General features: G+C 31.7%; 1 protein-coding gene across 1 annotated transcript; it reads right to left on the bottom strand.

Moving 5' to 3' along the window:
• Positions 1-928: 928 nt before the first annotated feature.
• Positions 929-4,429, bottom strand: LOC149564155 (uncharacterized). The gene is made up of 3 exons (XM_089828300.1): positions 4,085-4,429; positions 1,552-1,956; positions 929-1,251 (listed from the first exon to the last, which is right to left on the bottom strand). Exons 1-3 carry the CDS (start codon positions 4,427-4,429, stop codon positions 1,156-1,158), a joined length of 846 nt encoding a protein of 281 aa, XP_089684426.1. The 3' UTR covers positions 929-1,155.
• Between the last annotated feature and the right edge of the window lie 9,315 nt (positions 4,430-13,744).

The following is a 13,744-nucleotide window of genomic DNA, read 5'->3' on the forward strand; positions in this document are numbered from 1 at the left end:
GACTAGAGAAATCTTGCAAATGTTTCTTTTTCTATACAAAGATAGTTGAACTATTTAAAAAGAAGTTGAATTCAATAATTATTTTTTCAAAAAGAAATAATTAAATATAAATAACATCAAAATCATCCAATCAAAATAATTTGGTCTTTTAATTTTACCTAGCTTAATACTATTTAAATATTTGAGTTTAGATAATAATATGTTTCAATAATGTGAACATTATTCTAAATATAAAACAATATTAATGTCATCAAATTCCTACATCCATATTAATATCATTATTATTATTTTCAAATTTCTAAATGCTCCCACATAATGATCCATCACTAATATTTGTTGAAAATGCAAGAACTATAAGCTTATAAAAGTTGCAAATGAGTAGGAACGGGTAATTACATAAGAACATATATAGAAAGTAGGTAGTAATTTTTTTATGATTAGTTCCTTCTCTATTAATTAAATATTAGTTGGTTAAATATGAATGACTTACTAATGTCCTTTGATGTTGAAATAATGTTTAAGTAAACAATTTAAGGTTTTTAATGATCTCATTGAAGTCATGTCTCAAAGCTACATAATTTATAAGATAAATAAATAATAATTTAATTTTTCTGCTGACTATTTCAAAGAAAAACCAATAGAAAGAGATAAATTGTATTGTCTAAATTACTAAATATAAAACATAATTGTAATCATGCAGAAATCTTGTCCCAATTTTCTATTTTACATTGAGCCATTGAAAAAGCCCAGTCCAATAAGTATTTTAAGAGGAAAATAAATCTCATCAAAAAGCCTGGTTAATATCATTTGGTCTATTAGTTTTAATCAACTTAATATTAATATTATTTGAACAATTAAATTCAAATATTAATATGTTTCAATAATGTAAACATTATTCTAAATATAGAACAATATCAATGTAACCAGATTAATTAAATTCTTCAACTTTTAAAACTATCCCACCTAATGATCCATCACAAATTTGTGCCCAAAATACAAGAGCTGTAAGCTAATTATAGAATTTGCAAACGAGTAGGAAATTATAAAATACATTTAGCATTATCCATTTGTCATATGAAATTTTACTTCTAGATTGAATTGTGTATTTATTTTTAGCATAAAAAACACGGACACAATTGAATCAGAAGTAAAAATTCATAAGAAATCCTTTTGTTCTGTCAAGTGCTCAGCTGAGAGTTGAGTGAGTGAGCTCCCCAAGGTTTGCCAGTGGGAGATATCCCATCCCTGACCCTGTACATAGCCAAATTCAAATCTGTTCAGGTTGAATTTAAAACGACACATGAAATCCAAAACAACACGTGAAATAACTTTTGCATGCATTCAGTGCTGATTTACACAACGAAGAGTGTTCTAATTAAATTACTCTTCTGACAATATCATCAAATACAAAGAATTGTACGAAATACAAGTCAATACTTCCAAAAGCGATTTGGATTTCTCTCTACTTGAGGTCGTACTATGCTACGAAGAGTGTTATGATGAAACAACTCTTCTGAAATCCTGATAAAGAGGGAAAAAACACACAAGTACCTTTGGTAGTACGATGAAATCAGCGTGAAAGGCAGATCCCTTTATATGGGAAAGTGAAAGGATGTCCAACTGCTCTTCTCTTAACACCTCCATCACCATTATTAACAGAGTTGCAGCAGTTGAACGTCCCATATTTCTGTCAAAAGTGTCATTAGATAATATTGTAATCTTAATTTGGCAGGGAGAATCCTCGCATTGCTGTATGACCACATCAGAGGTGCGGTAAAGTGCTGGCCTCTCTGAATTGAAAGGATCGTGGTGGGATTCGAACCCGCCACTTGCTTCTCCACTATTTGAGAAATCCCTCGGAATCGATTGTTGTTGTTGTTCTTCCAGCTGAAGAATACGAAGTTTAAGTTCTCTCAAATGGCTTGTGGTATTGGCCAAGATTGAATGCTTATCTTTCTGCAAACGAGGACATTAACAATCAGGAAGAAAGCAGTGGCAGAAGAAGTGTTGGTAGGGATTAGAGTATGTGTACAAGTAGTATCTTTAACTTTTTTAAAAATTAGTATTGGTATTAAATCAGTGTGTTTTGGCACATCCAAAGAAAAAATAAATTAAAACATTTTAACTTTCAGATGCACTTTATAAGAGTACTAGTAGCCCTGTTAATGGTGGAAATATTTGAACTTTCAGGTGCACTTTATAAGAGTACTATTATCCTTTTTAATAGTGGTACATTATGTATATTTATATTTTCAGTTATTAATTTGACATATTCAAATAAATGATAATAAAAAGTTCACTGATAAGTTTTACATGTATCAACAGTTGACTGTGTTTTAATCATTTGGACATAAAATTTATCTACATTTATTCATAACAATATTAAGTGAACAATTATTGAAGAATCTTTAAATAGGTATCTAAAGATACTTTAAAATAACCATTTTTGACTCTTAAACTCTTATCATATTTAGCTTCTCGTTTTCCTCTTAAGTCTTATCAAGTTCTACAAAGAGCTTCCTTAATATCCAAAAGGTAGAAAATATTTTGAAGTAACTAAATTGCATACATATATCATTAATATCCAACCTATAATATAGGCTTTATGGGTGTGTATATAGGCTTCAGGGGTGTGTGAAGCTAGCTATAACGGCTGTTAGTACACTTCACCTATAGAAAACATCAAACACCAAGAAATTCTAAATTGTAGTTTGGATTTTCATAATTGTTTTTGGTCGTCTTTTTCTTTTGTCTTGAAGTATCTATGATGCTTATTGTGGAATTTGTTACATCCAAAAGGATCAAAGAATGGCCATTTCCAAGTGTCTGTAATACATATTTAAAGATGTCCAAATAAGTCATACATTACAACAACCTTAATAATTGTCAAAATTTAATAATGATCTTTTAGTTTTCATTCTTTTGGTTTTGAATAGTTGGTAATCAAAAGTTAGGACAAGAAAGGATCAATGGTAATTGGAACACAAGGGGTAATTGTTATGGTTCCCACAATCACTATTTAAAATGAGCTTTAAAGGATTAAAATAATTTTTTGAATTTATTAAGTTGTAGTTTCTAAAAGATGTGATTTATGATGACATGGTGTGATGATTAAATGATATTATGGTTTTTGTCTGTCGGATTCAAAATTCTACTGAGATATTGTTGATGAATTTTCATGTTGAAGGTGACATCTCAAGTGCGACCTTACCATTCAATAGCTTTTTCTACTTAAAACAAAGATATATCTTTGCAGTAACAATACAATTACTCCATCAATTAGAGGTTCTCAAAATATGTAATGGGGAATCAAAATTAATAGTAGTAAGCGAATTATTGCAGCTGATTGTAATTTCAAAAAACTTATTAAAATAACAATTTAATTCAACATTATGTGATGGTTGATAAGTCATCTTGTGATTCTAACTAATAATATCCAAGTCTTTATTAAGATTTTTAATATTATATTACTAAAAGGTTTATGTTGAAGATAAATGTGCATTTCATAATTCTGAAGATTTTTTTTAGTTGTGTGAAGTAACATATGAAAAAGTTAACAAAACAATTATTGTATCTTATGGCATATTGTTTGTTGTGTTTTCTGGACAGATTGTGTTCTTTGGGACAATTCTTTGACTATCTTTGTACTAAATTTATTATCATCAAGATGATTTTTTCTCCTTCAGCTTTATCATCCTGATGATGGATCACAGAGTGATCCCAAATATTGATGCAAAATAAGGAACACAATCTGCCCAGAAAACACACCAAACATTGTAATGGGTCGTGGAGAACTACAATCTTTGTCTATGACATATTTTCAAAAGACTTTATAATTTCTTAATATTGTGATATCATTATCAGGATTCAACTATATAATTTTGAAGTCAAATTTGCTGATCCCAATCTCATCAGTAAGCAGTTCATAAAACCTCATCTCTCATTAGAATAGATCAAATACTTAACACGCATTAAATCTATAACAAAACAAAATCTATTACTCTAAGAAACTTATCGTTTATAATGGCATAATAATATGATAGGATAGTTAATAAGTAATGTTGTAGCAAAGCTTAATACTTACCTTCCCCTTTGTTGGAAGAAGAGAGTAAAGGTTCTCGAAATGCTCCCTCAATTTGACCCTCCTATTGCGCTCTGAAATCATGTGGCAGAAAGCAGATCTCGGTTTATTATTGTTGGCAGCAGCAGCAAGCAGCGTCAAACGTGACCTCTGGATCTCTTTCTTTCTATCTTCTTCGATTCTCCTGAGAAATGTGAAACATCTTTTGTGGAGAGCCTGAGAAGAAACTGAAGAGGTGTGTGAGACAAGATCTACATCTACATCTATGTAGGCACTGAAGGCACTGAACTGAGGTGCCCAACTCTTATATTGGAAGGAATTCCCACGCTGTTTGTCAAATCTGTCCATCATGACACTGTAAGGAGGAAGCTCAAATTTAGCCTCGTCCGTTATGATAGATTCAATGTCAAGAGCACTTTTGCTATATCTCTAAGATAGATAGATAGATTCAATGCCCACATTCTAATCGGATTTTTATTGTGATAAAGAGCCTATTTATGATGATACAGGAGATGTATAATAATTGTTTTGAAGTCCGTGAATATTTATAAGTTCATGTAATGTTTGTACTAATAAGATATACTTCCTATTTATATTTCTATTCTATTAGGTTGTCTAGGCTAGCTATAAGAGTTACTGTATCATTTAATGTTTTACTAATAAGGGTATACTTTCTATTTAGATTTTTATTCTATTAGGTTGTCTAGGCTGGCTACAAAAGTTACTACATGGTTCGATAAGTCTAGTTAGAATTCTAGGGGTGACTAGGATGAGTTATAGACAGTTACATCTATTTATACTTATAATTTAGTCATTCTTGAACTTACTTTTGAATGTTGCATAGAGGGAATTTTAGTTGTCTTAATGTTGACTTTGGAACTTTTTAAGAATCTTGAAAATAAATGAATTTGCAATAAACCTTCTTGAACTTTTAGTCATTGAGCTATTGCTGTTTGAAAATCTAAAGAATATTTTTCAAAAATATTATTTTATTTTATTTTTCAAAAACTATAATAATCAATTATTAGTTATATGTGAGATGGATAGAAAAAATCAAGGTAGATTGTCATCAAATAATCAAAAAGTTTTTGAATCTTTAAAAAGGTTGCTTTGTACATGAAACAAAATCTCATCCTACTAACAAAACTTTATGAGATTAGAATATTGTTGCTAATTGTTTGACCAAGTGAATTTCTAGATTGATCTTAACTTGACTATAGTAGATTAGTGATGGTTTTCTTCAAACTATTTGTCATACTTTGAATATATGTGTGTACACACACACACACACACAATTTTTGTTGTTTCAATATTATCCTTTTAATTTCAAAATAGTCTTGAATGAAGTGGATTTATAATAAACCTTCTCAAAGTTTTAGTCTTTAAACTTTGTTGACAAGTATTTCTACATTAAAAATATAATATCTAATTCAATTTTAAGTCTCTCTTTATATAGTGCATAAATAATTTTCACAAATGCTAGAGCATGCACACGGTCCAAATGATTTATTTCATTATAAATAATCTCACTATATTTACAAACCATATTAGTATTGTCCCTAACATTACAATTTACTAAAGACCACTTTCTTAACATCTCTCCCTTTGTGAAATGGGTTATAATTACTATGTATTATTATATTCTGGTAATGTGATTTCTTCTATAACTTCTCGAAAAACATTTAAACAACTCATGGATAATCTCATTGTAAGATTAATTTCTCATATTATTTGTTTTATTCTCATGAATAGTAAATGATTATTCATAATATAATGTCATCTTATCTTTTATTTGGTTACAAAAGTAAAATAAGGTCTATTATCCTTTAATGATTATCCCTTTAGGTGAAACTTACATTTACTTATAAGTTAGATGTATAGAAAATTAAGTTTGTTTGAGTATAGTCAATTACTTGAATATTCATGTAATTGATTAAAAAATAAGAATGTATATTGAAATTTTAAAAGACATTTAGGTTATGTCCCAGAGTTTTATTGACTATTGTCATAATAAGATCTACTTATATGTATCAAGGAATTGATTATTAGATATCAAAACTTATTTTTTTAAATATTCTACGTTATATAGAAAAAGTGTTTTTTTTAAAAATAAGTATCATGTCTTAGAATAAAGAATAACCATGTGAATATTATACTAGCTGTTACATCAAACAAAATGTAATGGATATGCTGATAAGAAGATATGCCAAGGCAATATATTAGAGAATGCAAAGATATTTTTTTGAGCAATTGTAATCTAATATAAGAGGACAACTAAATCTAATCTTAGGAAACATATCAATCATTAGCTAGATACACTTATCATGTACAATACTTTTGATTGGTGCTTATGGACAACAATTTCCTTTGTGTCTAATTCATTTACCTCATTTGACTTGAAACATTTAGAAAACTTTACTGCACATGAGAAATAATACATCTTTCTTTTTCATTTTTACAAAATCTTAGAACATCTATTATCATGCTATATGAAAACATATAATAAGCCAATACTTTTTGTCTGAGATGAAATTACATAAAGATGTATGTATTTGGATTTTCTTGATTGCACATTAATGTGTACTTTTCATCAAGGTAGTTCAGGGTGGGCCCATTATTTCAAGAATGTTTCCTCACATTTGTAGCAATGCTTTCTTTCTTGTCATATGTATGTGCATTCAAAGGCTTTGTTATAAAGTTCCAATGAATATATAACTTATCTCTTTCATCTCGCTCAAGGTTTTCACTTTCCTTAATCTTTTCTAAATCTATCTTTTATTCTCAAATGCAATAATAAGAAACTAAAAGAAAAGGAAAACAAGTTTGAGCCAAGCTTATAGAAAATAAAGGTTTATAATTATTTGTTAATAATTAATTTTTTATTGTGCCATGTGTCAACATTCAAATATAATAAGTATAAGATATGAGAAGAAATATAAAAGATTTTAAATAATTTTAATAGAATTTATATTTATAAATTAAACTATAATTAAAACTCATAAATGATATGAAGCCTAAATGATGAAAAATACATGATAAAAATAAAATAAGAACGTTAAAAATATACAATCTTTTGAATTAAAAATATATATAATTAATCATTTATTTAATCTTCCAAACTCAGAAAAGGTGGTTGATACTAAAGACTAGTAGTATTCTAATTGTCTCTCTACAACTTCCCACCTTCCTAGCATTTGGCTACTATTCCTCACCCTTCAGCTTTGTTGCTCCCCTAGCTATGTCTGGCTCTATGCATGGAGTGGATCCTTTAGCTAGGGTTGACTTGCTCCCTGATTCCCACCTCATCCTCCTTTCCCCAGTGCCTCCTTCCCTTTGCTCCAACCCTACCTCCCCCTCCTTCCTCATGCTCTTTACTAAAATAGGTTGCTCCCTCCTTGCCAACTATTGGTAATGGTAAAATAGTATTTTCTATTATAGGCCCTTTTGTTTCCTCCCACAAGATGGTAGAGTCTTTTGTAGTGTAGGTGGTTGGAGCTAAAGTTCTTTCCTATATCCTTTGGCTCCCACTATATTCTCCTTGGTGAAAGGTTTTGTGGGTAATATTCCAAATGTGATTTTGATGAAAAGACTAAAGGACTAGATCTTACTTTAGTTGGATGTTTCCTCGTCTATAGGTCATCTATTAAAATTCTCAAGAAGTGGGCTTCTTCAATATGGTATTTGAAAGCTAGTGTCAAGATTAGTGCTCTGGTTAATTGTATATTTTAGTTCTCCTTGTGCAATTCTAAAGATATTACTTCTATTCTCATAAATGGACACTGATCCCTTGGGATGAATACAAGAAACAAACTTGCCAATTGCAATGGAAACCTAAACTACATCTAGCCATTGACCTAGGTGTTGAAGCTCCCACCTAGGTTCATCTACCTTGACTCACCTTGAAGTTTTGGAACTATGAAGTATTCAAAAGATTTGTGGAATCTTTTGGATGCCTCCTCTCAGTTGAAAAAACCACTCAATGAAAATTGAGGCTTTTGTATGTCAGGATTTGTGTGAGTGTCAAATTCAACAAAATACTTCCTTCCTCGATCACCCTTGAATCCAAGTTGGGAATCTTCATTCAAACCCTATAGTACAAGAAAGTTTAAATGTACTAAACCTAATCCATAAGGATTGGGAACCCATGCATTTCCTACCCATCCTCCCAGATCTTGTCTACCAAAGTACCCCTGAGATCCTTCCCCCTCAATGGGCCTACCTCATGTGACTCCATTTGGATCAATGGTGGGCCCTTCAGAGATACTAGTGATGATACTTCATTCTATCCACCTTCTAAATCCTTTATAGAAAAAGATCCTAGAAAGGTACCCAACAATTTCCTACATAATTGCTTCCCTCTAATGTAGGATCCCCATCCTTCGCTAATAGCCCTACTTTAGCCCTTCATTTGAATATTTCGGTGATCTTGTCTCCCCCGTCCTCCCCATGTGACCTAGAAGTTGCTAGAAATTTTAGATATAGAGAGTAACTAAATTCCTTGAATATTTTTTTGCCCCTTCTTAACTAAAAGACCTTGAAGACAATGGTTTTTTTTATGACTGTACCTAGAATATCATGGATAGGAAAAAGAGAGAGTATACTTTGAACCTACAAAGGGATTTGCAAGTTGTTAAAGGCCCAAACTTTTCATCCTCTATCCAAAATGGTAGCAATAGTTAAAGGAAAGAAAAAAAGCACAAAAAAGGATTCCCACAAAGTTAAAGGTGGAACGAGAGGTCAGGAAAGTCCTCATTAGTTTACTGTATTAAATATAGATCTGAACATTTTTTTCTATTTTTAATGAGAGTATTTTCTTGGAACATGAGAGGAATGAATAACACTATGAAGAAACACATTTTAAAGTGGTCTTTTCAAAATATCAAAACATACATGATTTCAATCTAAGAAACCAACATGCAATATGATTGTTTTGCTCGAATGGTTGGTCAGGTTTCACCAAGGGTAGATTGTGATGTAGTGCAAGGTAGGATAATCCCCAAAGAAGATATCCTAGCCCCAACAATAACCACATAGCAGAAACATAACACAAGATAACAACAATGCAAGATCTGATACCAAATTACAAGTCTTTATTCATAGATATAACTAGTTACATGCAATATGCCTAGTTGCAAGGCCTTTTGGATTAGTGCCAACTAAAAACAACAATTATAAAATTAGTTTTGCAAGATCCAAGAAGATCAAATCCAAACCCTAGCTAGTCTAGATTTGTAACATAACAACAATCTAGTAGAAATATCCAAGATCTCAACTTGTGCTTGCAAGCCACCGAGAAACCTCCTTGTTTCTAAACCACAAGCACTAGCCCTTCTCACAAATTCACAACTCAACCACAATCCTATTGTAAACTACCTCACATTCAACACTCTATCCATAGACTTAGGAACAATCACCCTTCAAATACTCTCAAGATTCACTCCTCTAAATGAATGACTAAAAGACTCCATAAGACCCCCTACTTATACCCAACTAAGCCACTAGTCAACCTAGAAATTTCAAATTAAATAAACCCCTTGCATTAAATGCGTATTTAAGCCACAAGTTGACTCACAAGAAACATTAAATACAAAATGTTAACCCTTATGTTAACTCACAATTAACATGTGATAACTACATAAAAATACTTAGGATGAGCCCCAAGTTCACAACCAAGATAAAATGTACATAGGAGAGATAACCAAGACCACACATAGGTCCACACACACTCTTAGATCAATTCATGACACGGTCATATGCTACATGCATTAAATGCACCAAGAACTCTAGTTGGAACCAACATACTAATGAGTGATAGAAAAATCCCAAGCATCATCGAACTCCCAATACATGCCAAGCATAATAAACCATGCTGAGCTCCAAGACCATGCTGAGCTCCCAAACCATGTCGAGCTCCAAGACCATTCCAAGCTCCATATAGCACGCTAAGCTCCTAGAGCATTCCAAGCACTAGTACTTCATCAATTGAGTACCAGTCCAAGAACCCACCAAAGTAGCTACTAAGCCTCCTCCCATGAACTCCAAAATAGTCACCAAGAAAACCCAAGATGCTCTTGCATCAGACTTCCCAAGTAAATAGAAAAGTATGTCCCACACTTTGATGCCCAAAGAGAAAGAGCAACAACCATCTTCATCTTCACCAAAGGATTCCACTCTAACTAGGACAAGAAAACTAATCTACACATCATCCACATCTACATCATTTTGTCAAACACCAAAATCTCAACCATCTAATCAGCATGCCCATCAAAAAATTGAATACAATACTTCATCAACAAATCCTCATCCATAGTAACAACTAGTTAATCCACACCAGACAACAAACTCTACATCAGCAACAATATGTAGATATCCATGAACACATGCCAAACTCACAACACTAGCAATCTCATTGGTCACAACAAGATGCTCTACAACATACAACTCATCAACAACAAGAACCAGATCATCCACAACTAAGTGCTCTACAATTTGTTATAAATAGGGATTATTGAGGGGGGTGAATAAGTAATCTACAAACTTTAGTCGCCAACTGGATATTATTACTTTAAACCATGCATAACAAAGCAATAAAGTAATGCTGAATAGTTACAATAAAAATGCACAAAGATAACTCATAACACCATATTTTGTTAACTAGGGAAACCTTGGCCAAGGGAAAATCATGGTGGGGATGATACAAACTAGATAATATACTAATATATATATGTTCCTTGTTAGAGGATGGACCCTATTAGGAGTCAATGAGAAAATTTAGTATAAATAGTCATTGTTAGGAGATTCCAACTATGTTAGGAGTTGTCCCAACCTTGTTAGGAGTTGTGGTATAATGTATGCAAGAAGAGCCCACTACCCAAACATGCAATTTCAACTACAAGAATAGCTCATTGCTCAAACTAGTAATTTACTATTATTTTCCTTCCTTGTTTGATCTCTAATCTTTAGCTCGAGCTTAGATCACTAGATAGCTTATATAAAACTATGCATAGATTGCTTTTGCAAAAGTTTGCATATAATCACAAGTACAACATAACACTTGCAATTACAACTTCATAATTAGAAAAGTTTCCTTTGCATAAATATCATGCCTTAACACAAATTATTGTTGGGTTGGCTAAGACCTCAATTCTCTTTCCCAACTTAGGGTAAACATCTAGGATCTCAACCCTAATTGGACAAGTAATTGTTTTGTAAACAAAACAATTCTTTCCTTTAATTTCATTGTCCTGCTTCATCAAAACACAATTATCTATATTCCATACAATCCATAGAAAATTCTGAGGTTATACAGGTCATCACCCACATGTATAAAATCTCCATGTAACTTTGCTAGTCATAATATGATATCACCAACATGTTATAAACAAAACAATACATTGTTGTAAACCAAATTCTATACTTTGATTAATTTTTGATTACCAAACACTTAGTATATTTATTTCTGAGGTTTCCTATGAAGATGTAGATCATGTGGTTCCATAAATGACAACAATTGCATATTACTATTAGCCAATTATCAATAATAGACCCCTTTGGCATTGATGGCAACAAAATAGGGAAAACTAGCTAAGTGACAAAAACAAACTAAACAACATATAAACATTATATCTATTATTTATGTTAAGTTTTTTATATATGCTCCCCCTTACAATATACTTTACAATATTTTTTTCTTTCCAACTATTACTCTCAGTCATATCTCTCCCCATTGTATCTCTCCCAATGATTTATCCTTTTGACATGTATACAATTTTCACATGTATCTCTCCCCATTTAACATCAATGACAAAGGTTAAAATGTCAAGATTCTATCCAGAAACTATTAAAATTATTGTCCTTCCTTATGCTGATATGATCCTCATACAATCATAAAAATTATCCTTTAGACTATCCATACCTTTGGTCCATGTCTCCTTAGTAGAGTCAGCTAATGTGAGAATTCTACATAAAGCATATGATGCAATCTCAACTACATTTGTATCTGAATACAAAAGGTTTGAATATGTGTCTTTGGCCTTGACACATTCTTCTAGTTGTTTTTCAAAAAAAGATAATTTAAGTGCAATGGATTCTCTAAAATCAGATGTCCTCTTAAAATCCATCCTTTCTAAAGTTCCAATTTCCTGATGTCATTGTGAATACTGGTAACTTGATTTTCAAAATCATTTAGTTTGCTAGATGGATGTTGGATCAAGTTGGATAAAGCCTCTAGCTCATTCATCTTTAACTCTATCTAACTAAAAATGTCTCTAGTTGGCTTGTATGATAAGGCACACTTAACATACAATGTTTTCCCTTCTTGCTGGCATTTCCAAAGTTTTTAAATACAAGTATCAAGATTAACTAAGTCATTCTTGATATTCTGATAGATGGTGATAAACAAGTTAGCATCATGAGAAATTTGTGCCTTCACTTCAGCAACATTCAATAAATTTGTAAACTCTCTGTCAAATGATTTTAGCACTTCTTGTTCCCTCTATTTAGGATCTAATTCTATGTGTTGATCTGCCAATGTACTTTGCAATTTGTCTATTACTTCCATTTATGTCCTTTTTAATCTCTTTGCTTTCCTATTCTCCTCAATTAGCTTAGTCAAGGATGATATCAAATCTGTTTGATCATCATCATCAGTAGATAAATTGGCAAGAGAGAGCAGAGTAGATGAACTAGATGGTTTAGTCTCATCCTCCCTCTTTTTCTTTGCTACTTCCTATGTTCTTCTCTCCTCTTCTTCTTTCTTTTCCTTTTATTCTCTATCTCTCTTTTCTTCCAATGTTTTCTTTTCTTCTTCCTCAGTTTTCTTTTTCTTCTCTTTTCTTCATCTTCCTTCCTTTTCCTATCGTCCTCAAACAATTTCTACTTGGCTTCTTCTATTTTCTTCTTTTCTACTTCCAGTAACCTCTTCTCTTCCTCAATTTGTTTCAATTTATCCTCAATATCTTCAATGTCTAGTTCATTTGGTTCAGAACCACCAAATAGATTGGTATCATCAATTCTAATGGTAACATTGGTTTGATCAATCTGCATGATGTCACCACTTATTGACACTTCCAAGGTTCTAGGAGCTGGAGGAGATGTTGCCTGTGACTCTAACATCATTTCACTAATAGTTTTTTGTAGTCTCTCTTCTTAATTTATCCTTTTCACAAATCATGAATTAAAATGGCATCAATTTATTCCTCAAGTATGGTGCAAGGTTATTCAATAGTCTTTTGATTTCATCTTCATCATTAGTCTTGCAAATACTTCTTAGCATAGACTTTTGAAGTTCAAGGTCTTCTTCCCTTGCAAGAGCCTTCTTCTCAATGAGTCTCTCATAGACTTTTTGGTTTATAATGCTCTCAAGGTCCTTCAATTTTAGATTATTTTATACAATATATCTCATAGTAGATATATCTATTTGATCTTTCTCAAAATTGTTGTACAAATAATAAAACTTGTTCATCTGAACAAAATTACCTTTATTTTCAATATTTGTATTTATCTTTTCAATCTTTGACTTCCAAGGTTACGAAGCTTTTCCTATTGCTTGCTTAGGTGGAGTCACTTTTTCTACTTGCTTGGTCATTTTTTCTTCATCTTCTTCATCACTTGCCTCAATTATCAACAATGTTTTCTATCTCTTTCCTAGTGTTGTGGCCAACT

Source organism: Cupressus sempervirens, chromosome 4 (genome assembly GCF_028749045.1).
Source record: "Cupressus sempervirens isolate cs-2001-9-10 chromosome 4, ASM2874904v1, whole genome shotgun sequence".
In the NCBI taxonomy this organism is placed as follows: Eukaryota; Viridiplantae; Streptophyta; class Pinopsida; order Cupressales; family Cupressaceae; genus Cupressus; species Cupressus sempervirens.